Source organism: Mus caroli, chromosome X, assembly GCF_900094665.2.
Source record: "Mus caroli chromosome X, CAROLI_EIJ_v1.1, whole genome shotgun sequence".
In the NCBI taxonomy this organism is placed as follows: domain Eukaryota; kingdom Metazoa; phylum Chordata; class Mammalia; order Rodentia; family Muridae; genus Mus; species Mus caroli.
In genome coordinates, this window is record NC_034589.1 from 99,889,731 (window position 1) to 99,916,915 (window position 27,185).

Sequence of the window (27,185 nt, forward strand, 5' to 3'; positions counted from 1 at the left end):
CTCCCTCCTTCCCTCCCTCCCTCCCTCCCTGACACACAGTGTGGTAGAAGATGGAGAATGAGTGCACATACAATACTAAATTCAAGCTAGGTAGGGTAGTTTACACCACTAATCTCAACACCAGACAGGCAGAAACAGAGGATCATAAAATTAAGGCCAGCTTTGGCCGAGCATGGTGGTACATTCCTTTAAGCCTAGCTCTCAGGAAGTAGCCACAGGAGAATATCTGAGTTCAAGATCAAACTGGTCTACATAGTAAGTTCCAAGCCAGGTAGGGTTACACGGTGAGACCTATCTCAAGAAAACAAGCAATCACTAAAGGGGCTGGAAAGGTGGCTCAGTGGTTAAGAGTACTTGCTGATCATTAATAGGATCTGAGTTCAGATCCCAGGACTCTTATCGGGCAATTCCTGACTACCTGTTAACTGCAACAGGGGAATTCAACACCCTCTTTTGATCTCTGTGGGCACTCACACAAGTGCACAGAGACACAAACATACATATAAATTAATAATTTTTAAAAACCTACTGAAATCGAAACAAATCCTGGGTCTCCTGTATTTGACAGTGTATTAGTTACTCAAGTTACCACAGGTGAATATCTGAGACCCTCTCCCCCTTTTTGCCATTTTTTCCATTACAAAATGATAGGGGAAAATGGAAAAAACTATCTCTCTAAAGATCACAGATACAGGGCTGAGAAATGTAGCTCAATGCTATACAGCACTTGCTTACTATATGCAAGGCAACAGGTCTAAAACCAAGCACCAAGGTGCTAGGTAGGAGCAATGAATACTTACAGATTCTTGATACTCATACGCTAAATGCCGAAACTCAAAAAAACCCTCAGAGTATCCCAGGAAAACATCCCATTTGAATAGAACAATCCTGAAACAGCATATTACTAACTATATTTCCCTCAATCCCCTTTTTTTCCTGAGAAAGGGTCTCACTATTTAGCCCTGCTCAATCAACAATTTGCAATGTAGTCCAAAACAACTTCAGATCAATTGCAGTGATCCTCCTACCTAGTCCTCTAGAGTGCTAGGATTATAAGTATAGGCCAGGTGATATGCTATCCTTTACTGTCCTAAACTTCAAAGTCAAATGCTACATGCTTTTCAAAGTTTTTCCCGAAAATATTTAAATGGCTAATTTACAGCCCCATTGTGGCTTTCTCGGTTTTCTTTTTCTTTGGTTTGGTTTCTCATTCTGTGGCTTAGGCTTCCCTGAAACTTAGTATGTAGTCAGGAGAACCTCGGACTCAAAAGCCTCATCTGCCTCATCTTCCCAAGAGCTAGGATTACATGAATGAGCCACCACGCTGAGAAAAAGCAATCTTAAAGATTATTTTTATTTTCCTTAGGTTTTCAGAGTCACAGATGATTGTACTGGGTATAAAGCTCAGGTCCTCTCCAAAAGTGGCAAGGGCTCTTAAATACCGAGCAAATCCGCCATGCACTAGACTAGAGCTCCCGGTATCATGCTCGTCCTCTTTGTTCATGCCTTTCTCAAGTCGCAATTTCTAGGAAAATGTTGTGGCTATGAGATGCCCAAATATTACTGAATAAATTAGAAACTTCTAAACTCATAATGTGGAGGGACATTATTACAATGTTCTAAATTTGTCACATAAAATTAAAGTGACCATAGAAAATGAATACATTTAACATAGTTGTATTATGTTGATCATACAAATAAATTCATTCTTAAGGAATGTTTTTTTATCACTGACTCATACCTGGGTTTACATTCAAAAACTATACTTTGTGCATAGTATTCACCTTCAAGAGCTTTTATATTCTGTTGTATTTGGATATTTTTATTGACAAAACCCCAGGTTTGGGTAGGATAAATTCCCTAGCTAATTTATCTTCCTTTTTTTTTTTTAATCCCAAGTCTTCTACTTGGTCCTAAGAAATTCCCAAGCAACAGTTTTAGCTCCTAAGACCTGATCAAGTGACAGATACTCAAGCTTTTCTGATCTCTAAACGTAGGTAAAAGGGACCACAGTCAGCCCACTGAGCCAACATGGAACACGGTGAGCAAGGCTAGTTACTCAATTTTATTGGAAACTACATTCATTGGGTATTTGACATAAGTTGCTGTCTTCTAAGGTCTAATGAATAGTTATTACTTATTACACAAGGTATTGTAACTTCAAATATAAGAACTACCGAAACTTTCTGATGGACAAGGTGATACAAACTCTTAAGTTCAGTACGCAAGAGGAAGACTACCACAAGTTGAAGGTTGTTCTAGTCTACGGACTTCCAGGCCAAGCAGACTAGAGCAAGACCGTGTCTTATAAACATCAAACAACAAATAATAAAGAATACATTAAAAAAATGAATGATTGGGATGGAGAGATGGCTCAGCAGTTACAAGCCCTTGATGATCTCACTGTCCTTGCAGAAGACTCGAGTTTGACTCCAAATATCCACACAATGGCTTACAAACTTCTGTAACCCTAGGTCCAGAGACTCTAAAGCCTTCTTCTAGACCCTAAGAACACCAGGCACGTGTGTGGTACACAGACATACATGTAAGCAAAACACTCAAGAACTAATAATTAAGAAGAGAAAAACAGAATGTTTAACATATGTTAAATCAGTAAGAATGTAGCTCAGTGATATAACATTTGTCTATCAGACATGAGGCCCTGGACTCCTCCATTCCAGACCCATACCTGCAGGTGAGCGCGCACACACACACACACACACACACACACACACACACACACAGAGACAGAGACAGAGAGAGAGACAGAGAGAGAGAACTCAAGAGAAGGCTTTTTTAGGAAATGAAAATCCGTATAATATTTTTAATTAAATATGCAGAATACACTAGGGAAGCCATTTAATCACAGAAGATAATCTTAGAGTGTTTAAGACAGGATCACTTACCTATGATTTCCTAAGAGTAACACTGTATATACAATAATAAGTAGTAATAACTTTTCCTTTCTACATTCTAATCTTTAATAGGGTTTTTCCCAACTAACGGGATAACGAAAACATCAAAGTAACCTTGGTTTTTTTTTTTTTAATTATGTGTATATGCCTGTAGTACAAATATGTGCACCTATGTGCAAATGCCCTAGAGACAGGAATAACAATGTTTGGGTATTTGGAACCCACCCAATTGGATGCCTGGAATTGAACTCTACTCCATCTTTCTAGCTCCTAGATCTATTTTTAATACAAGACCACCATTCTTAATCTACAATTTTGGTGCTAAAAAACGTCTCGTTTGATAGGAAAACCTGATCTGAAGTGTTCATTTCTCTGAGTGTGAGCACTCACATAGTGGAAACACTGTTTGATTTTTTGTGGCATCACATGAAACCTTTATTAAAGGGCCATAAGTTAAGGTTTGTTCTTTCTTTTTTTTTTTCTTCAAAAAAAAAAATGACTGAAGCTAGTTCCATTTTAAAAATGGGATGAGAAACGCATACGGCATAAAAGAAAATTTCCTGTAATTTTTGTCTAAACTGGAAACAGTTTTCTATGAAACCTACTTATATATTTAATAATTCTAAATATTCTTAGTTAGTTGGCATTGTTTTAACTAATTAAAAAGTAAAAAACAGGGCACATATACTATTCAATTGATTTTCTTGAAGCTATAATAAAAATTAAATACTAAAAAGTATTTTTCTTGGGGGGTGGAGAGATGGCTCAGCGGGTAAGAGCACTGACTGCTCTTCTGAAGGTCCTGAGTTCAATTCCCAGCAACCACATGGTAGCTCACAACCATCTATAATGAGATCTGACACCCTCTTCTGCGGTGTCTGAAGATAGCTACTTACATATAATAATAAAATAAATAAATCTTTTTTTAAAAAAAGTATTTTTCTTGGTAGGATAAGTTGATCCAATTCTAATTCATCAGGGTGAGATAATTTGGGTATTTCTTTCTTCCTTTATTTTGGTAGTGTTTTTAAACGAGAAACATCTGTTCATATCATTAGATGAGGGAAGGATTATAATAAAGTAAATTACAGTGTTAAAACATTTGTCTAGGACTGGTGAAATGGCTCAGCGGGTAAGAGTCCTGACTACTCTTGCAAAGGTCATGAGTTCAAATCCCAGCAACCACATGGTGGCTCATAACCATCTGTAATGGAATCTGATGCCCTCTTCTGGTGTGTCTGAAAACAGCTACAGTATACCCACATACATAAAATAAATAATTCTTTAAAAATAAATAAATAAATCTTTTTAAAAAACTTTGTCTAGTATAAAAAAAAGCCATGGGAATGATTGCCATCAAATATCAAAACAATATTCAGAGAAGTGACCGGCCTCAGTTAACTTGGTTGGTCAAGACTAGCTTTGTTTATATGGGCCCATCTTTTTTTTTTTTTTTAAATGTTCAGGGAATTTTATGGGACACAAAATAATCTTTTTACTTAAAAAACAAAATCTCAGAGCAAAGTAGCCAAAACTTTTATATGCCAAGTTATACCAGTATCAAGCACTCAGCACCACTACATGAATAAATACCTATTAAATTACTGACACCAGAACCAGCCTGGCAGAAGGAAAATGGAGACATTAAGTGTCCCTCAGGCAGACTACTGAAAACTAGATCCACAAAATAGCAATTTTTCCCAGGAATCACCAATTTCCCTAGGAATCTAATGCTAGGACAAGGAAAAGGCTAGGAGCCCAGGGCTAACCAAAAGGAGCACTTGGCTCTGGGAAAAGAGGTTCCACAGCTCTAAGAACTTGTCATAACACCAAGTAGGTGCTCACACTAGTAGCACATACAGGAAAATTAGAATGATACAGGGAAAAATTAGCATTGCCCCTGCATAAGGATCACACACACACACACACACACACACACACATACATGAGGCACTCCATACTTTAAAAGCAAACAAAAAGAAAACACCTTGTGGGATAAGACTGACTAAGGACTAATTGGTAGGTCAACAGTGAGTGGGGACCACAGCATGACCAAGAAAACCTAGATGTGCATATATCCCTGGCCATCTATAAACCTTACTCATTTCAGAAGACAAGACATGGCTGAGGGGAGAGGGGTGTCACTGGGATCTCTGTCCTTTCCAATGTGGCCACAATGAATAAATAAATTTTAATTTTTTTACTATAAATTTTGCTATTTTTGATGGCCCCTGGGGAAACAACAGATAGCAAAAGTGGATTTCTTGGGATACCCCAGGTTGGGTAACAGCATCAAGTTGTTTAACTTTATAAACTACTACATATTATTTCAGAGAAACACATTAAATGGCGACTGTTTCTGTTGCTTAGCCAACAATTTGGTGTACCTGATGATGCTTGAAATGCCCTCCAATGATGGCGTCCAAATAAGCGAACATCTACAGTAAATGTCTACATACATTTCCCATGGGCTTCTCTTCAACACTAACTCTGCATTTCACCCGAGGGGAAAAAAATCAACAATATGAAACTCTAAGCTGGTGAGATGGCTCAGTGGATAAGAGCACCCGACTGCTCTTCCGAAGGTCCAGAGTTCAAATCCCAGCAACCACATGGTGGCTCACAACCATCCGTAACGAGATCTGACTCCCTCTTCTGGAGTGTCTGAAGACAGCTACAGTGCACTTACATATAATAAATAAATAAATCTTTAAAAAAAAAATGAAACTCTAAAGGGGGGGCAGATTATAAACTCTAAAGTTGGAATTTATTCTTGCATACCTGAAGATTGACAAAATCCAGTGTGTGGAGGCAGCACTAGGTTTTCAGTCACGGGTTTGATTTTCTGTTCATCGCTGCTTTCCTCGCCTGCAGAATGCTGATCATCATCCCCTACATCAGAAGATGAAGAAGTAATGTCTACTTGCTTCCTTTTAGGAGTTGCTCTTAAGGAGTTTCTTTTTTTCTCCTTCGTATTGCCTGGCTTCTTTTTGGCTGAAGTTCTTTGTTTCTTCTGCTTTTTATTATCTTCTGAGCTTCCCTCAGCATCAGAAGAGGATGAAGCACTCTTTACATCCTTGGTGTTTCTCTTTGAATTGGAGTTTCTTCTTTCTCTCAAGTCAATTCTTCTCGGTCTCTTTTCAGTGGAGTCACAACCCTCTCCTTTCAAGGACTTGTCAGTATCTGATGATGAACACTCTGGCCTCTTCCCTGAACTCTTTGCAGGCAAGCTGAATCGTTTCTTCTCTCTCAGAGACACTCTATTCCTGGTCTTCTTATCTTCGGAAGAGTCACAACTATCCCCTTTTCCTGGCAATTTATCAACACTATCAGATAATTCTTCCTTCTTCTCACATGATTTATCTTTCCATTTTTTGCCTTTCTTTTCTCCATCAGCTGTGTCAGTTTTACTTTGCTTTATGCCTTTAGAAAAAGGACCAATTTCTTCTTCCTCCGGCAATCTCTCGGTCCCATCAGAGGAAGACTCACACTCCTGCTCTCGCTTCACTGTTTCTCCCTTTAAGTCTGCAGCTTTCTTTCCTTTTGTTCCAGGTCTCTGTCTGCTCTGCTTCTTTTCGCCTTCTGAAGACTCATCGCTCTGCTCTTTCTTTGGAAATCTATCAGCGCCATCAGATGATCCGCTCTTTAATTTTCTACTTGGTCTGGTTCTCAGATGTTTAGTCTTTTCTTTAGTTTTAGAGGCTCTTTTGTCTTCAGGGGAATTCACATTCTCCTCTCTCACCGAAGGCTTTTCAGCACCATCAGAGGAAACACCAGGTTTGCAAAGCATCTCTCGGAATTCTACTCCACTCCTGACTTTCTCAACGGAACCTCCTGCTATGGAGCAACTCCCTCCCCGCCTGCCTTCAGTGTCACCAGTGTCATCAGCAGACGACCCTTCTTGTGTTGTCTTCGCCCTCTCATGCCCTCCACTATGCACTACTTTTTTGCCTTGTTTTTCATCTTCAGAAGAGTCCTCTTCTTTTTTATCTGCAGCACTTTTTCTGGCAGCCCCAATTCTGCTCATGGTTTTGATCTCTCGCTCTAACTCTGAGTCGTAGTTAGAGGACTCTGAGTAGTTCTGGCGTTTCTTTTTAGAGATAATAGAGGTTTCACTTGATTGTCCTTTTTTACTGTCAAAATCTGACCCAGAAGTAGAATTTTTCCGTTTCCTTTTTCCATTATCATCTTTCCTTGTTTTACCTTTATGATTCATCTGTGACTCATTAATGTCAGTGTCTGAGGAAGAACTATGCCCCATCTGACTTGCCTCTTTGAGGACTGCTAGCATTTCATCAGAATCGGAATTCTGATCCCCAATCACTGGTTGCTTAGCTTTGGGTACCTTATGAGGTTTAGGGTTATCAGTAGCACAGTCAGAGGAGTTTCTCTTATCCTTTTTTCTTATTGGACCTGACATCTTTTGTTTCTCCTTCATAGTTCCATTACTTTCTTCATCTGAATTCGACATTGCAGGCTTGGTTTCTGTCTGTCGCCTCAAAGGTGTAGTTTTTACACGTGGGGATCTTCGGAGATCGGTGTCTTCTAAAAGTATTTTGACATCGTTTTCATGATCACTAATTTCCTCTCTGGGTCTACATTTCTCTGAGCTGCGGGCCACCCCAGAACTTTTACGACCATTCTTCTCTTGTGACACTTCCTGACAGTCAACACCTTTAATTGGGGAATTAGAAAGGGAAACTGGGGTAAGTTTAACAAATAATTCTTTTCTTACTTTCGCTGTGACTTTTGACTTAATATTTCCTCTGCTGTCTTTTGAAGAAACATTTAATTTTACAGAGGAGCTCTCCAGTTCTGGCTCAGTCCCACTGTTGCCATCTCCTTGATAATCAGCTGAACTCTGAACTTCCATAGCACTCTCAAGGCTATCAAAAATGTCTTCTGGAACTGAGGAAGGAACAGACACAATATCCATATCTAAATCCTCAGGAGTGTTAGTGGGTTCATACTGAGAGCCATCTTTCCTACCTGAACCCTTATGTTCCCCACTAGTACTTTTGTGTGCTCTCTGCTCTTCACCATCTATTGCCTTTACTGATGATCTAGCATCTAACTTTAAAAACTCTTTCTTTTCTGTAGAATAGGATTTTTCCCCTTTTCCCATTTTTGTTTCAGACTTAGCATCTGTGCTTTTAAGCTCTTTGGTATTTTTTTCTTTGTGTGCATCATCCAAAGCTTGGATCTCTGAATTCAAATCTTCTTCTAATGCAAGATGAACCTTCTTGATATCATCCAACACAGATTTAAAAGACTTAAGTTGACATAACTTCATAGCAGAAGTCATTTCTGAATTATCTGCTGCCTGTTTTAGAAACTTAATGTAATTGGAGTTCATGTTGGATGTAGTCTCAATCAGTTTTGTCGTCTTCTTAATCATCTCTTTGGGCACAGATAGTGCTGAGTAAGAGTAAGTGGAGCTTACAGAACCCGAACAGGACTCCTCTAACTTTTTTTCTTCTCCATTACAACTAGAACTATTCTTCTTTGGAGAAAATTTGGATGTTTGGTCACAGACTTTACTAGTCTTTTCACTGTCAACTTTTATCTTCTTCTTATTCTGTTGCAACAACTGTTCTAAATTCTCAAATACGCTGTTGCACGCAGTCACCAAGTCCAGTAGAGGCTCTGGTTGACAAATATAGCAATACCACTGATTGTTTTCATCCATTATTGTAGACAACTCCTTTCGACCAAGGTTGCGCAGGATGCATTTCTTACAGAAGGCGTTATGACAAAAGTCACAACAAATCAAGTTCCCACCTTCTGCACACCATCTGAAATGGTTTAAGGATTCAAATGTTATTTCTAGTGAAAGGAATTTTCATGTCTTTGTTGATAAAAGAATTTAAGATTTCCTACAAGCATCTTTAAAGTAGTAATTTACATGGTCTGCTTACTTTTATCTGAAATGTAAAACTAAACAAGGGTTTGTGGTAAAAGACAACCAACAACTAAACATAGCAAGGAAAACTCTACAAAACATGGATCTACTAGGGTTGGATAGATGGCTCAGGAGTTAAAGAGACCATAGTGCTCTTGCAGCAGAAGGAAGTTTGGTTCCCAGCACCCCTATCAGACAGCTCACTAGAGCCTCTGATTTCCAAGGGCAAATGTACACAATTGCTCATGATCACACATAGACACAAACGCATAAAGACACATGGTTTAAAATTTAAAAAAAAAAATTAAAACATGAATCTAGCAAGAGTGATACTGCATTCCTTTAATGACAACATTTGGGAAGCAGAGGCAGGTTGATCTTTGTGAGTTCAAAGCCAGGCTAGTCTATGAAGCAAGTTCCAGAACTGTGGGGACTGTTATACACAAAAAAATAAAAAACAAAAACAAAACATGCCTTAGGGGAGAAAAACATAATCTAATGAAGTTGATAATTATCCCAAAATAGACAACAATTAATCTTAAATGAGAATTTATTACCTACCTACATTGTTCATCCATTCCATCTGAGTCACGGCTAATATCGTCACTCATATAATACTTAAAGCAGTTCTATTCAAAGAAAAGAGAAGGGGAAATTATTCAAAATATACAAGTCACAAATCTTACTTCAAAGCCATTAAAATGTGAAAGGGTTGTGCATGTTTTAAGTGATAAAAGCAAGAACACTATACTACCCGATACTTTAAACACTGGACTATTTCAAGAAACTGCCTCCTTGAAATCTTGAACTGGAATTGTCATCAAGAACCACTATCCCTTATATAATAGTATACAAAAAGACAAGCTACATAGTAAACACATTTCTAACTAGCTACCAAAGTTCTAAACAAAGACGTATGCTTCTGCTACTTAAAATGTTTAACAGTTAGTATATATAAACACTATGGCTACAGTTAAGCAATTAACAATATATAGTATTTTTAAATCTCATGGGGAAGTCTGAGGTTCATTAACAGGTAAGTAATATCCAATAACTAACATAACTGGGTAAGATGCAAAGAAAGCATTCAAATGCAAGTCTCATTAAACCAATTCTTTTCCACTGGGACTAGGAAAGACAAATGACATGTTATTAGTGACATGTCAGTACGTGACATACAGGCCCCATGGAAAAAAGGCAAGTATATAGGCAAAGAGAGCAAGTAGCAAACCCAGTAATAAAACATTTGAACACTACAACAAAAGGGACTTTGGATAGAACTCTGGATCAAACGAATTCAAGAAAGGGGAAAACATGTAACCAAATTAAGCTTGGTAGAGGTGAGGATTTCAAAATCTATCAAACATTCATCCGACATGTTTCTTATGTCCTTCCTCTGTAGTTCAAAGGAAACAGGGTCTCACTGGAACTTACTATGTAAACCAGTCTGGGATGGAATCCACATAGATCCACCTGCTCTGCCTCCTAAGTGTTAGGATTAAGGTGTGTATCACCAATCCTGACTGAAGGAGTGTGCTCGCTTTGGCAACACATATACTGACTGAAGGAGTACATTTTCATTGGGAAACAAGCTAACATAGAACTGTTCTTAATCCAACATGAGCTGGAGATCCTGAAACCTTGGTATCAAAGCTCTCTGAAACTCAATCCAGGTTTTTCCTAATAAAAAAGTACACAAATACTATTAACATTATAATTACCATATATGAAACACTTTCTAAAATCTTTTATTTCCTAATCATATTGAAGGTGTGTTTGACATGGAGATTTAGAGAAGGAGGATATGGAAGACAGAAAGTTATAAATCACATATATGTACACACAGGAACTGCAGGTTTTAAATACAGTAAGTCTCCCCTCCCCTTCACCTCCCAACCTCTGAACACCACACCAAACATCTAGAACAAAGTAAAATAATCCCACTTAACCAACTCTTACTCCTATTTTAGGTTTCAATTTCTATCTCATAAATTCAAAGCTTCCTGTAAGCTCATGAGCACAATATGTCTTACATACGGCCATTCTCATTCCTCATCCACTGGGAACCCTCCAAAGGGCAAAACCACTTCTCAACAAATGTATACATACCTTACAGATGAGGACTTTGAGTGAAGGGTGTCTATAAATGGAATCTTTTTGAAAATGATTGACCTGCTGTCCACAAGCTGTGCAGCTCACGATCCCATGAAGTCCATCTTCTAGGAGCAAAGAATGATCATGACTCACAGAGTTACATTCATATGGCATTAGAAACACTAGAGTTCATAATCCGTGGGAAAATGTCTTGGACACAGGTTAAAAGGGTAGTTTTACTGACCTTTTCAAACACCATAACAGACTTGACCAATTTTGAGATGAATCATACATGCTAACTACATTCACCATACAGGTGCACAACTCACTTATTAAGTTGGCAGAATCTAAAGAGACACCATGAAAAATTCCTTAAAAATCATAATCAAAAGCTCTTTGTTTCTCGAGACACATTCTTGCTAGGTAGCCCTGGCCGGTCTGGTACTTGAAATGTAGCCCATGCTAGTCTACAACTCACAGCAGCCCTCCTGCCTCAATCTCCACAGTATTGGGATTATAGGCATACACCACCACACCCAGATTCAAGAGCTCTGTCATTTGCTAATGCCTTGCAAACAAATTCCGTATCAGTTCATAGGGAATGGAAAAGTAAATGGCAAAGGAGAAACCAAGTCTTTTTCAATTTTACAGTTCAGTTAGACATGCCATGAAGGTTTGGTTTCTTAAATACAATTGTTTGCACAGATTCTATCAAGATGGTAATTTATGGTATTAACAATTCCCAAAATTTACTTCAACATTACTAATCACCAATGACCTTCTTTCTATGTTTACTTGATAACCTTTACCTTATCAATAATGTCTACTATTTGCACACATGACATTGTGACAAATTCAAACACAACATCTTCTTATCAGCAAGCAGAATGCCTGAGAGGGTGGGAGAGGTCAGCTCTATTTTCTATTTACTGCAAGAAAACGGGGTGAAGACAACTTATTCAGGAAAAGAAGCAGAAAACTTCACCTGCCTCATATTTTCTTATACACTTTCTATAATTATTTATGTGTATAGGGCCTTTGCCTGTACTACTTCTAGTAGTCTCAGAGGTCAAAAGAGGATATCAAATCCCTTGTGAACCACATGGATACTCTTGAAGAGCAACCAATGCTTTTTAACCACTGAGTTATCACTCTGGCCCCTCCTGGTTTACTCTTAATCCCTGGCTGGTTATGTCAAGGCAGTCCTTCTCATTCTGAGAATATCAAATCATTGCAAGACTCTTCGAAAATAAAACAAAATCAGGCACAGACCTGGAATCTCAGCAACTTGGGTGGCTGAGACAGGAGGATCACTTGAGCCCAGGAATTTGAGTCTAACGTGAGCTACATAGTGATGCCCTGTCACAAGAGAGAGACAGAGAAAGAAAGAGACAGAGACAGAAAGAAACAAAGACAGAGACAGAGAAGGTTAAGAAACGGGAGAGTCAGACAACAGACAGCAATTCCCACATCTAAACAATACATTTAAATCTCTTAAGACAATTCTTTAGAAATGATCTTGAAATGCAATCAAGGCCTTGATCCAAATCACACAGTGTGACAATCCTTCAAAGTAAATCAGTGTAGAAGTGTACATTCAAAAATGAAAAGGAGGTAAATGGTAATGAGTGACGGTCTCTATCCCTAAATAAAAGACAAAACACCATAATATATTTCTCATCATTTAATTCTGTTACGTAATTTTGTTAGTTTTAAGGTTCAAAGCACCATGGATCAAAATATTACTGTATCTTTATTTGTTGGTGTTTTAAAAGAACACAATAACACTTTTTTCAGAAAGAGACTTTACTATATATGCTGCTAATATCTTATGTGAAATCAGTGTCTTATGTCAATGGTTTTCATCTTAGATGCTTGTAATCTGTTATTTTAAAAAAATACAAATGTTTTAAATACTGATTTAAGATAAAATAAAAGCTCCATTTTGAAAATTCATTTAATGTTAAATTTATTGATTAAACATCCAGGTACTCTTGTGTATATATTACACATGAATTTATTTTTTGTTTAACTTGGTGGTCCTTTGGAGATGTTTTTCTGTCCTGTGCAAAAGAAGTCAGAGCTGAGGATAAGAACTGTTTCCTGTTTGAGAACTATACTAGTCCAGCACTGTATGGACAGTCAAACTGAACCCATGTAGTCATGGCATGGATAAATTTCAAAAACACAGTGCTTCCAAAGCATATAAGCAGCATACTACTTTTTATACTTTTTTCAATGAAAATTGTTTTTGACTCACATTGAGATATAAAAGGCCATGCATATCCATGCACATGCATAAAACATTAAGATCACCATTACCTGTGGGGCAGGAAGATGGGAAAATGGATGGGAAAAGAACTGAGTATTTATTTAAGTAAGATCTGAAGTAAATGTGGTAAAATGTTGAAATGTTACTTCATGTACTTGTTCCTATACATGTAGGCTGAAAGTTGATTCTTAAAAGAGTGTAACTGTGGAAATGTAAAAGGCACTAGCATTTATTAGCTCAACGTATTTTAGTGGTTTTAAGGAATATAAAATATTTTTGCCATGTAGAAAAATTGTGTAATAAATACTTTAAACAATTTAAGCGGGCAAAGTATATTAAAACAAGCTATAATTAAATTCTTTAAATGTACTTTTGCTTTGCTATTGTGCCATATTTTTGTTCCAAATTAAGATTATTTGATATAGTTTACATTCCTCACAGTTTTCTAAATTCCTGTTCCATTTGGGAACTAATCTTCCAAAATGTCTTGAATGCTAACTATAGCCATGCTTTACCTCAAACCACTAGTTTATTCACATATAAAAGTATTAGAAACCCTAAGATTGTATCTTATTATATCTGCTGAGATTTCTGATAGCTTAGACATATAAATCACTAAGATGAAAATAAACATAAAATATTTAGGAATGACCATACTACTACAAAAGAAACAGACCCTTAAGCATGATGGTGATATTCTTACGGTAAGTATCCAATAAAATTCCAGCAACACGTCTCTAAACCCAAGTACTGCAGCATACCAAACTGGCACTAGGAATTCACTTTCCAGCAACAGTAGCTCCTTCTTTCATTCTGTCTTCAAGCTGTTTCCACATTTCAGACACTGACTGATCTAATGTGTCTTCACAAAAGACACCACCAAACATTAGTCTTAAAACAGTACTGTCCAGTTATTTGACTTTGCTACAGGATAGATAAACAAAATAAATAAAGTGCTACTGATCCTTACCATTACTATTAATATGGTGATTAAGGTTGAAAAACAGTACCTTCGCTTTGTTGTTGAAATGGCAGCTTCCCTACTACAAATTTGAGGACTCTGATTATACTCTTTATGTTCAAAAGGGGTAGAACACCCTCTTGTGGACAAAGGACTAAACAACAATCCCTTGATTCACCTGCAACCTAACAAAATTTAATAAATTGATATTATCTTAAGTATAGAAAATATTTTGCTAGTTCTATTGAAATAATCGTATCATAAAATACAAATCTAAAATTCTTTAAAAATCTCAACATAATTTCATAATTATGTACTATAAAAATATTAAAGGGACACGTCTATAACACTTTTACTTGGAGATTTGCCATGTTCTAATTTTGAAAGAGTCATTCCTCTTATAGTTACAGATTCTGACTCTATTATTCTGCCCAAAAACTATATATAGGTACTATTTAAAAACCATACACAAAAAGTGGGGCAGAAACTCAACTATGATAGATTTCTAAGTAAATTCTCTCCACGCTCTTCCTCTGGCCGTGTATGAGGGAAAACCAAGAGTGGAAGGACAGACCAACGAAAGGAGTTCATCACTCCAGCTCCCATCTCCTCTACTTAGTGTTGCAATGACTTCTATGGCATCCATGAAGAACAAACTGGGGAACATTCTTGAGCTCATCCAGAAATTCTAACTTGTCAGGAATGAAGGTGTTGGTATTTTAAATAAGTACGGCAACTAACACCTAATTTGATGCTCTATCACTGTCCATAGCATTATTCAGAGTATGGATGAAGTTACCTGAAGGAGGCCACAGGCAAAGTTTTACAAATTTGAAATTGCTTCCACTGGAGGGCACACTCATGCTTTTCTGGCATATATGTCCTCTAGAACCAGTATGTGGAGAAGTGCTAAGCAACAATTAGTAGCCACTGAAGGCAAAGGTGTTTTTGAGAAATGGACTTTAACCTTTTCTGCTTCAGAGCGCAAAGAGAAACAGAAATTATTTTTAAGTAGTGCTTTTACTAAACAATGGGCAGAAAAATGGAGGTATTTTTAGTAAGCATATGAGATTTTCCAAAATGGTCATAGACAGCAATTTAAACTCATGTTTCATTTTCACTTGTATTTACCTCCGCGTTTTTTGAGATTTTCAGTTTTCATTTTACTTCTGCTTCTAAATTCAGGCCCTTTAAAATCATCTTTGTCTTCATTCAGCACTGGCTCTGGCTGTACAATCACTGTACCTAGAATGATTTCATTTAAAAAACCAATTACACATATGAAATGTGCAAGTGAAGTGCAAGACTTCAGATAAAGCCAACATTGCTGGTACATAGTTTGTTTCTGTCAAGCTTTTAGTATTTGTATAAGGACCACGGGGTAGTAGTAAACGGGCCAAGTGGCAGCAATCAAATTACTTGTTGAAGTTTAGTTCATAAAAACAGGAGGGAGGTATTATGAACTAAAAGAAATGTGTCAGTCAAATAGAAAGCCTCAACCCAGCTCCCGGTGTTTACAGTGCCTATGAAAAAAGCTCTTATGAAATGACCATTCATGCCAGGTTCCCTAAACAGTCTAAAGTAACTGGCAGAAAGCGAAAGACAGCCTATTTTTCTCACAGTCCAAATTAGAAAAAGAATTTTAAAGATTTTTAAGAGTTCTTCAACCTTGCTTTGGAGGGAGGAGCTTGTGGAGGGTAGGAAACAGTAAAGTTCACTCTATTGCTGCTGTACCTAGTCTACACAATTTCCCCCGGAGTACATCAAAGCTTCACCGGCATTCATAGTCCTTTAAACAGAATGTCACTTTAAGACACTTAAAACTGAAGTAGTCAACCAATTAACCGTAGAATGAGACCATTTGTTGATGTCTATTAAAATGTTTTAGAAAGACTATCCTAACTAAAACCTCCAGGCTGAGGAGAAAACAAATACAACAAACATCATAAAAAAGCTCCAAGCTGGGGCTGGAGAGATGGCTCAGTGGTCAAGAGCACTGGCTGCTCTTCCAGAGGTCCTGAGTTCAATTCCCAGCAACCACATGGTGGCTCACAACCATCTGTAATGAGATCTGACGCCCTCATCTGGTGTGGCGTAAGAAAGCTACAGTATACTCATATACATAAATAAATAAATCTTTAAAAAAAGAAAAGGTCCAAGCCTCAACATTTATGTGCATTACTGGGCTTAGTACTAAACTGGCCATTATAAGAACAATTTAACTCAATGCAGGGAGTTGTCAGAGTTCCATATGAAACACAGGGATGTGTAAAAGCACCAAGTAGATTTTAGCAAACTATTGCCATCTAGTTAGTGTTAATAATTAAACAGAGAAGTATAAAAAAGGCCGGGAGGGCACAGAGGACTGATTACAGTCCACTACGGTAAACTTAAAGACTCACATCCCAAAACTGGTAGTTGTAAATAACAATCACTTCCTGTACGTACTTTCAGAGAAGCCCCAGGGTTTGCAAAGAGCTCTCAAGATTTAAGAACTAGTGCTTCTTCCTGAAGAGTGTTCTAAACAAAAGCAAAGCTGTGGTAGCAAGAGGATCCACTAGCACTGGCTTAAGACAGGCCTGAGCTAAAATCTGTGCTTCACAGAAATAAAAAATCCCTTGAGCTCTGAATTTGATCCTAAACTTCTAACAGTCTAGAAGCAATAACTACTATATTACATTGTTTACAACAGTGGTTCTCAACCTGAGATTCACCACCCCCTCGGGGCGTCAAACGACATGTTCACAGGGGTTGCCTAAGACCATTGGAAAAATACAGATATTTACATTACAATTCATAAAAACAGCAAAATTACAGTTATGAAGTAGCCACGAAAATAAATTTATGATTGGGGTCACTACAATATGAGGAACTACATTAATGGATGAAAAACTTAGGAAGGTTGAGAACCACTGATTTGGAGGACTGAATGAGGTAATTCATTGACAGTCAGCTGTGTATACATATTCAATACAGTAACAATGAAAATAATCACCCAAAAGTAAGCTTAGAAAGCAGTTCTTGGTATTTAAATATCAGAATTAAACTTAGGTCAGGTTTGTAATATCATATAGCAACTTCCAGCTACAGTCTCATTAGAAGAAATGTTTGGATTCCGAGTTCTCCGGAACACCTGAAGCACCAGGGACAACAAGAATCAAAAGTGGGTAACCACCATTAGAAAGCAAACTCCCACATTAGTGGTTTCTGCTGTTAGCCACCAAACAAATTCATGAAATTGCTAAAGATAACTTGTAAAAACCAAGAAATTACAGTCATCAGCAATTTCTTCTCCCTTTTCTTCTTTCCATCACTCTCATTTCATTTTATTCATTTTTCTTTATCTTAAAATTCCTAGAGGCTGGAGAGATGGCTCAGTGGTTAAAAGCACTGACTGACTGTACTTCTGAAGGTCCTGAGTTCAGATCCCAGCAACCACATAGTGGCTCACAACCACCTGTAATGAAATCTGATGCCCTCTTCTAGTGTGGCTGAAGACAGCTACAGTGTACTTATTCATAATAATAAATCAATCTTTGGGTCAGAGAGAGCAGGGACAGAGTGAGCAGGGCCGACCAAAGTAAACGGGGTTGACCAGGGCGAGCAGAGGTCCTAAATTCAATTCCCAACAACCACATGAAGGCTCACAACCATCTATACAGCTACAGTGTACCCATATACATAAAATAAATAAATCTTTTTTTAAAATCCTAATTATTCTAGTTTATCTTGTTAAGTGAAGCACAATCTCTCATACTGACATTCAACAAACTTCCATAATTGAGAAGTCATAAAGCATAAATATAAACAGAGGTTTAGTAAATACTGCTATAAAATATATGCTAAGAGACTAGAACATATTATTTAACAAAGGAAAACAAAAGTTCCAATTTGAAACACCTTAAAAACATTAAGACCTTTATCACTCTCTCATCATCTAATCACACTACTCTCGCTCTTGAACACAGAGTCCAAGGTCCACTTGGCATTTTCTTCTCTCCAATCTCATCAATGGCACTTCACAGGTAGGACTACCACAGTCAAAAGGTCTGTGGCAACGCGTGTTTAAAGAGTAACTTCAAGAGTCTTCCCTAAATCTATTAACAGTTAACATTCTTAGGAAAAACCAGAATGCATTAAGACTGACCTAGCATGCAAAAGGCTCTGAGCGTAACGTTCAGCACTACACAAAAACAAAGTCAGTAAGAAATAGACTTCAAAATGCTTTCTGTTTTCAGGAACAGCCATTGCAGTTTTAAATAGGCAAGATCACTGACATTAACATCAACACTTAGTACCTTAAGCCCTTAAACCTATTTCCACACTCAAATGTAATTTGGAAAGTTTGTCATCCCCTTATTAAAAAAAAATCTATGAAAAAAATGTTAGATTTTGTTCTTTTCTAAACTAGCTGAATTGTCTTACCTAACTGAATAACATATACGTCCATTCCCAAACTACACATTATTTCCAGACCACTAGCAATGTATAACAGTCATAATAAAATATATTTCAATTTAACTTCATGTGAAAAATTAATACAGATTACCTTTTGGCAAGCTTTGCATAGTAATGTCATTTTCTGAATTCTCACTAGCAGCTTTTTCATTTACATTCTCATCCGTGGGTTTTTCATCATCAGATTCTACATATTTTGTCACAATTGAAGGTTTCCTATAAAAGAGTTATGGTCATAGAGTTATGGGCATTTCTGACTATTGGAGCAATATAGCAAGACCATTACTCTCAGGATACCATCAGAGTCACTAATGGAAGCAAATATCTCTTTATCAGATCACTAGAGATTCTAACTGAACACATACTTCATTCTGGTAGCAGGTGCATTTTTAAGGAAATTAGACACTACATCAATAATAAGTAATTGTTTTTTAATATGAGATAGTAGTATATAGGAATGGCAAAAGCAAGAAATTTTCTAGAAAGGACTGCCAAACCATGGAATAGTGAATCTTAAGTATACCTAGAAATGGTTCCTGTCCTTATAAATTGTTTGGGAATTCAAAAGAAAAGACATAGCACTTCTTCAACTTCCTATAACATACAAGTGAAATGACTCCTTCCCTCCCAGGCATCAGATAACTCTTAAACCGTAAAGCTCCACATCATGGTAAGAGAAATTCACCATTTCTCCTTTCTCTTCTCTGTAAAGCAATATACATTACAAGCATCACTAATTATAGAAATCCTGCTGTAAAATTTCCTTTCAACTGAAACCTCAATACAATAAATCAAATAGAATTTATTACATTATAGTACTCATCTCTAAGCATCTCAATTTGTATAATGGATTATTTTTTTTAAAAAATGGTAATTTCATAAAAAAACGATTGTGTTTTTGGAAATACTAAACCAGGGCTGGTGAGATGGCTCAGTGGGTAAGAGCACCAACTGCTCTTCCGAAGGTCCTGAGTTCAAATTCTAGCAAGCACATGGTGGCTCACAGCCATCCGAAAGGAGGAGATCTAATGCCCTCTTCTGGAGTGTCTGAAGACAGCTGCAGTGTACTTAAGATATAATAAATAAATAAATCTTTAAAAAGAGAAAGAACTAGTAAACCAAATAAGAAAAAAAGAAAACATTTTACTTCTCTCAACATCACCCTACCTCTTTGACCTTGATGAACCTGAAGATCGGGATTTTTCTGAGGTGCTAGCTCCCTGGACACGAAAAGAAAAATCAAGCAAAAAGGTGAGTAAATTTGTCTCAACACCTCTACAGAAGGATCTTTTTGTCTAAAAATAAAACAAAATGTTATTCTTACGCCCAAAGTCTTCTTTCAAAATCCTTCTAAATCAAATTCTGAGGCTAAAAATGTCCCTCAGTGGTAAAGCTGTAAAGCCCTGGGTTCAGCCCAAACATCACCAGGCCACCAACCCCATCCCCACCCCTACCCATAAAACTCCTAATTCTCATTACAACTGAGTTTCCTTGACAAAAGATTCAATTTGTCTCTTTTGGGGAAGTGAAGGGGTAAGAGATATGTAAACCAAGACACCCAGCATGTGTTTTTCTATTAAGACTTGTTTTGTTTTTTCAAAGTTTCAAACATTTAATAATTTCATATTTTACTAACACGGTAATTGTAGTCACCAGCACAACATCAAGCCAACAAATAAAATTTCTAGTGCTAATAGGGGAGTGGCCCTAAGGCCGAACCTTTAGCATGTGTTCTGACACTGAACTACAGCCTAGCTCTTCTGTTTTCTTTTTACTACTGTTTTGTTTTGTTTTGTTTTGAGACAGGATCTCATCATGTAGCTTCAGCTGACCTGGAACTTGCTATGAAGACCAGGCTGTCTTTGAACTCAGAGACCCGCCCACCTCTAGAATCAGAGTAGTAGGGATGCCTACCATGCCTGATCCTTCTGGATGTTTTTATTTATGGAGTGTGTGTGTGTGTGTGTGTGTGTGGTTACAAAAGCACGCCATCACTGAGTTTATTCTCACTCTATCACTGAGCTACTTCTCTTGAAATAATAACAATTACAAGCTAAGAATGTGAGAAAGAATACAAAGTTTACCATGATCTTAATATTTAACCTCCAACAAACACAAAAGAAAGGAGCAGAACTAGTGAGGTTTATGAGAGACAGGAGGTTTTTAAGGATTTAAAAGGTACTATTCTTCTCTGATAAATGGGACAAAATAGTTTCTCTTAAAATGTATTCTGTAAGCTGGCAAGATGGCTCAGCAGGTAAGAGCACTGACTGTTCTTCCGAAGGTCCTGAGTTCAAATCCCAGAAAACACATGGTGGCTCACAACCATCCATAATGAGATCTGACTCCCTCTTCTGGTGTGTCTGAAGTCAGCTACAGCGTACTTATGTATAATAATAAATAAATCTTTGGGCCAGAGCGAGCAAGGATTTTGCAAGTGGAGTTGACCTGAGCAAGCGGAGCCAAGTGGAGTAAGTCAGACTGACCAGAGCGAGCAGAGGTCCTAAAATTCAATTCCCAACAACCACATGAAGGTTCACAATCATCTGTACAGCTACAGTGTACTCATACACATAAAATAAATAAATAAATAAATAAATAAATCTTAAGAAAACAATTTCAAAAAAATGTAGTTCTGCAAGAAAGATGAAGGACCTCAGTGCATGTTATTAGGATAAACCTTAGAAACTCTGGATATAGTACTTTGGACAATCTTAAAAGCAGGAGGACATGGTGGCAATACCCTTAGTCTCAGCACTCAGGAGACAGAGGCAGGTGGATCTCTGAGAGTTCCAGGAAAGCCAAGGATACAGAGAGCCTGCCTATGAAAAAGGAAATAAAATCTCAAAGTTCTAGAGCCCTTTCCACAATGGGTACTTCAAAATGATAAAACATAATGATGATTAAATATCTTATTAATTGGCAAGCCCTTTCTGACCTCAAGTAAACTGCTAAAATGAACTGCATGATAAAATGGGCACCTCCACAAATTTAACAACAAACAAACTAAAGTTTCCTAACAATAAATGTATACAACATTAGCCTTAAATGCTAGGACATTGGAAGCAGTAAAGACAAATACTCTGTTCATAATTAATCATCTTTAAAATGCTTCAAAATTCTACTTACCTCTTCCTTGTTATTGTCCATCATATCAGAAGTAAGTCCAGAACCACAGATTTTATCTGAAAAACGGGAAGTAATAAAGAATATTTATCAACTCTTCAATATATTAAACACCAAAAGTGGCAATGTGGCCCATGCCTGTAATTCAAGTACTCATGAGGCAGGGGCAGGCAGATGAACACAAATTTGAAGCCAACCTGGCCTACATAGCAGGTCCAAGATCAGCAAGGATTATAGAGGAAGAGTTACTGTCTTTTAAATAAATATAATGAATGAATGAAAGCAAAATATGAATGCCTACAGTCTCCCAAGCCCATTTTGAAGCTATGAAACCAGCAATACTGGTAATGCTAAAAGTCTTTTTTTTTTTTTTTTGGTTAGCTAAGACAGGATTTCCCTGTGTAGCTCTGGCTACCATGGAACTCACTGTGTAGACCAAGATGGTCTTGAACTCACAGACATCCACCTGCCTCTGACACTGCATATAAGACGACTATTAATAAGCTATATTTCATGCCATTATAAAATGTTGGCAACAGAAGCTGGAGAAATGGTTTAGCTCATATAGAAGAACTCAGGTGACTACCACTGCCGCCCACAGGGCAGCTCACAACCATCCACAGCTACAGTTCTAGGTGATCAGACACTCATGGGCACTGATTAAGCAGGCCAGTGGTGCAAATCCATGTAAGGTAAAATATTCATACGCATATATTAAATCTAAAATACTGGAGACACAAGTGTAAACTAAAACAAAAGCAAAAAGAAGAACAGAACAGAAATTAATGAAACAGGGAATGGAAAAAAATTAAGGAAGAAAAAGAGTAATTGTTCAAAGAAAACAGAATAAACTTTAGGATAGACTGATCTAGAAGTAAAAGGGAGGATTACTACTACCAACCCTTAACTAAATAAAAAGATTATAAATAAATTCTATGAATCATACACTGTGTGACAAGCTAACAAACTAATAAATTTGGGTCTTGAAAAATTAAAACATGGAAGACATTACTCACCAAAAATGACTCACAAAGAAAAGCAAAAGTCCAGATGTTCTAACCATTAATCATAACAAACATGTAGAAAAGGATGTGAATTCTTTGTAAATTCATCTAAAAATAGAAGATACTACCTAACTCATTTTATGAAGCCATTATTACCCTGATATCAAATCAAAGTGAGATATTACAAGAGAGGAAACTATGCAGTATTATTATTACTTATGAGTAGTGATGTAAAAACTTTCAACAAAATACTAAAAAACTCCATATAAGAAGACAAAGTATAGGGCTGGGAGTGTCTCTAACTCAGCTGGTAAGCAGATATTTGAGTACCATATGAACAAAGCCTTGGGTTCTTTCCCCAGTAGCCATAAAGCAGACTTGGTGGTACATTCTTAGTTCTAGCACTCACAAAGCACAGATGACAGGATCTATAGCGGTAACACAATCCTTTAATAACAACACTTGAGAAAGGGGGGAAAGGAGGCTCTCCATGGGTTCAAAGTCAGCTGGTCTGCATACTAAGATTGTCTTAAGTAGTATATTTCAAAGAATCAATAAAAATATGGGAAAAGAATTACTAGAACTAATAACTAACTTCAAGTTCAAAGGATACAAATTCCACATAGAAATGCCAAGTGAGTTCCTAAACATTTCAAAATAATAGATGCTTTGAAATAGATGTGTACACTAAGCAGCGAATATCATACTTGGGAGACTAAAACTGGAGGATCAAGTACTAGCCTGGCAACACAACCAGATGCCCCACTTTACCATCTCAATGAGATGGGGTGGAGATGGCTCAGCAATTAAGCACATCTGTTGCTTTGAGAGAACCTGGGTTTGAGTCCCAGCATCAACATGGTGATTCACAACCATCTGTATCTCCAGTTCCAGAACATATGATATTATCTTCTGACCTCCCTGGGTACCAGGCATGCAAGTGGTACACATACATGCAAGCAAAACACACTTAAAAATGAATTAAATCTAATTTTTAAAAAATAAGATGAGTGGTAGTGACTTACACCTTTAATACTAGTAGTCAGGGGACAGAGGTAGTTGGATCTCTGAGTTAGAGGCCAGCTTGGTCCTGGTCTACAGAGTGAGTTCCAGGACGGTGAGGGCTACACAGAGAAACCCTGTCTTAAAAAACAAACAATCAAGTAGAGAAATGGCTCAATAATTAAGAGCAGTGACTGTTCTTCAAGATATTTTGAGTTTCAATTCCCAACAATCACATGGTGAGAAACAACCATCTATAATGGGATCAGATGCCCTCTTCTGGCATGTCTAAAGGCAGCTACAGTGGACACATAAAGTAAATAAATAATTCTTTAAAAACAAACCAATGGGGCTGGTGAGATGGCTCAGTGGGTAAGAGCACCCGACTGCTCTCCCGAAGGTCCAGAGTTCAAATCCCAGCAACCACATGGTGGCTCACAACCATCTGTAATGAGATCTGACTCCCTCTTCTGGAGTGTCTGAAGACAGCTACAGTGTACTTACATATAATAAATAAATAAATCTTTAAAAAAAAAAAAAAAAATTTTTAAAAAAAAAAAAAACAAATGAATTTTTAAAGAACTTAAAAGTAAAACCCCTGATATACTTAGTTAAAAATATAACAATAATGTGTATTAGTATTCTTATACAGAAAAGTACAAGGTTAAGAATGTCTCCAGCTGTCCTATTAAACATTCTCATTTTTATTTTTTTAAAGGGACCCGCTGTGCAGTTATCTTCTCTCCTCAATCAAGCAGGGTAGCACACAGCTGTAATTCTAGCACATGGAAAATTCTGAAAAGAGATGCTAACTCTGTGGCTGAATAGTTAACTCAGCTAAAATCCAAAGCAAACTCTATACAAAGGGGACAGCAAGAGATTCATTCTGTCCTTTCAGTCCCGGCCCCAGTGCTTATACTAAGATCAACATAGGCAACTCATTCAGAATATGTGAGTAGGTCTTTTTGTCTGCTTGAAGATTTTCATTTTTGTACTCCCACTTACTAGCTCTCCTAGCTCACTTTGTTTACTTGGTAACTGCTGCTCTTCCACTATAGAAGCGACATATCTATGTCTATCTCCCTATCTGTGCTGCCCACAATACATATAGTATTTGATATTTGTGAGCAATAACGGATTAGTCCAACTAAAGTCACACACCACCACTAGAAGAAGTAGACTCTTACTGTGCCCAACTCAAGCAATTAGTGAACACAGGATACTGGCAATAAACTTCACTCAAAAAACAAGATAGCTGGGGACTGAACTTTTAAGTATGTAAGTTAAGACTCTGACTCAAAAATGTGTTAATTGAATAAATAAAGAGTTCATGCCTATAATGCCAGCATTCAGGAAACTGAAACAGGAAGATTGCTTACCACTTCAAAATCAGCCTGGACTAGGAGAGAACTTGGCACAATAAAAATCCAGAGTGGTGGTGCTTGCCTTTAATCCCAGCAGTCAGGAGGTAGAGACAGGCAGATCTGAGTTCAAGGCCAGCCTGGCTTACATAGTGAATTCCATGATAGAAATAACTACAGAAGCCTTATCTTAAAACAAAACTGGACAGATGGATACGTTCAAACAAATACACCTACAATTCTTTTCTGTGATTAGCAACTACAATTTAACTATGAGTACGAAGAAGTCTAAGGCAAGTGACTGTAAAAGTTAAAGATGGGGGCTAGGGAGATGGCTCAGCAGGTAAGAGCACTGACTGCTCTTCCAGAGGTCCTGAGTTCAAATCCCAGCAACTGAATGGTGGCTCACAACCACCTGTAATGGGATGTGACACCCTCTTCCGGTGTGTCTGAAGACAACTACAGTGTACTTAGATATAATAAATAAAGCTTTGGGTCAAAGCAAGCAGGGACTGAGCGAGCGGAGTAGACCAGAGTAAACAGAGGTCCTAAAACTTCAGTCCCCAACAACCACATGAAGACTCACAACCCTCTGTACAGCTACAGTATACTCATATACATAAGATTAAAAAAAATAAACTGTTTTAAAAAGTTAAAGATGATGGGAGCTCAATGTCCTTCTGTTAGAGAAGCCCAGCAATAAAAATACAAAGACTGGAGGCGCATGCCTTTAATCCCAGCACTTGGGCGGCAGAGGCAGGTGGAGTTCTCAGAGGCAGGTGGATTTCTGAGTTCGAGGCCAGCCTGGTCTACAGAGTGAGTTCCAGGACAGCCAGGGCTACACAGAGAAACCCTGTCTCGGAAAAAAAAAAAAAAAAAGACTGGAGACATGTATGGTATCAAATTACACGTGCTGATGTCAACTCATAAAAATTTAACACATAGCTATTATTAGCTTTCCCAGGAAAAGGAAGCAAGACCTTCCTAGTGACAATGAGCACATCATATACACTGATATATGCTGTAAGTCTTGAACATCTTGTGGAGATAGGAAACAAGCAAACATGATCGTCCACCCAGATAGCATGAAATTGGTACAATTTGAATGTCAAAAGAAAAAACAAGGAGGGCTGGAGAGATGGCTCAGTGGTTAAGAGTACTGACTGCTCTTTCAGAGGTCCTGAGTTCAATTCCCAGCAACCACATGGTGGCTCACAACCATCTGTAATGGGATCTGATGCCCTCTTCTGGTGTGTCTGAAGACAGCTACAAAAAAAAAAATAGTAAATAAATAAATTTAAAAAAAAAAAAAAAGAAAAAGAAAAAACAAGGAGGGCTAGAAAGATAGCTCAGCGGTTAAGAGCAATGGCTGTTCTTCCAGAGTTCATGAGTTCAATTTCCAACAACCACATGGTGGCCCATGACCATATATAATGAGATCTGGTGCCTTCTTCTGGCCTGCAGTACAGAACACTATACATAATAAATAATTTTTAATTAAAAATTTAAAAAAAGAAAAAAGAACAAAAATGGATTGGTAAGATAACTCAGTGGGTAGAGGTGCTTACTGCCAAGTCTAACAACCTAAATTCAATCTCTGAGGTTCCAAAGAGGGGAAGAAGAAAACTGACTCCTACAAATTGTCCTATGACCTCCACAGGTGTACTTTGGCAAGTATATGTACATTCATGTATATACACATATGAAAACTACATAAATGTAATAAAACTTTAAATGAATGATAATAACAATATTCACAGGAAATATAAAGAATTGAGATATACTAATAAATGCATAAAGGATAAATCATAAAGCCCTACTTTAGTAATATTTCAATCAATAAATGTAGCAATAAATTATCAGGCAATGAACAGAATTTATGACAGGCAAACTTTCTAGAAATGGCCAACAAGATTCTATAACCTCTATTAATTTTAAAAACAAAATCCAAAAGGTTCAATTTACTAAATGAAGACTAAGGAGCCAGATGCTCTGAGCATGCTAGCTCCGAGAGGCAGAGAAATCACCCAGCTGACTCTCCTACCCCACCGACATCCCTTCATGCTGTCTGAAATACCTTCAACTCAAAG

At 37.4% G+C, this 27,185-nt stretch overlaps 1 protein-coding gene and 1 non-coding gene across 16 annotated transcripts in view; one reads left to right on the forward strand and one right to left on the reverse strand.

The window, feature by feature from the left end:
* Atrx (ATRX chromatin remodeler) overlaps positions 1 to 27,185 on the reverse strand; it is a 133,572-nt gene that overhangs the window by 72,523 nt on the left and 33,864 nt on the right. For 12 of the 15 annotated variants that reach the window (XM_029473638.1, XM_029473626.1, XM_029473630.1 and 9 more), the window contains 7 exons: positions 21,732 to 21,787; positions 19,770 to 19,822; positions 18,694 to 18,818; positions 15,276 to 15,389; positions 10,927 to 11,036; positions 9,379 to 9,446; positions 5,697 to 8,710 (listed from right to left, as the gene is read on the reverse strand). In XM_029473638.1, coding sequence (XP_029329498.1) covers positions 5,697 to 8,710; positions 9,379 to 9,446; positions 10,927 to 11,036; positions 15,276 to 15,389; positions 18,694 to 18,818; positions 19,770 to 19,822; positions 21,732 to 21,755 — 3,508 coding nt within the window. In that variant the 5' untranslated portion in view covers positions 21,756 to 21,787. The remainder of the gene's footprint in view (positions 1 to 5,696; positions 8,711 to 9,378; positions 9,447 to 10,926; positions 11,037 to 15,275; positions 15,390 to 18,693; positions 18,819 to 19,769; positions 19,823 to 21,731; positions 21,788 to 27,185) is intronic. The other 3 variants (XM_029473627.1, XM_029473633.1, XM_029473632.1) reach the window with 3 other exon arrangements.
* On the forward strand, positions 4,753 to 4,862 carry LOC115030138. Its single transcript, XR_003835763.1, has one exon. It is a non-coding gene; the product is annotated as a U6 spliceosomal RNA (small nuclear RNA).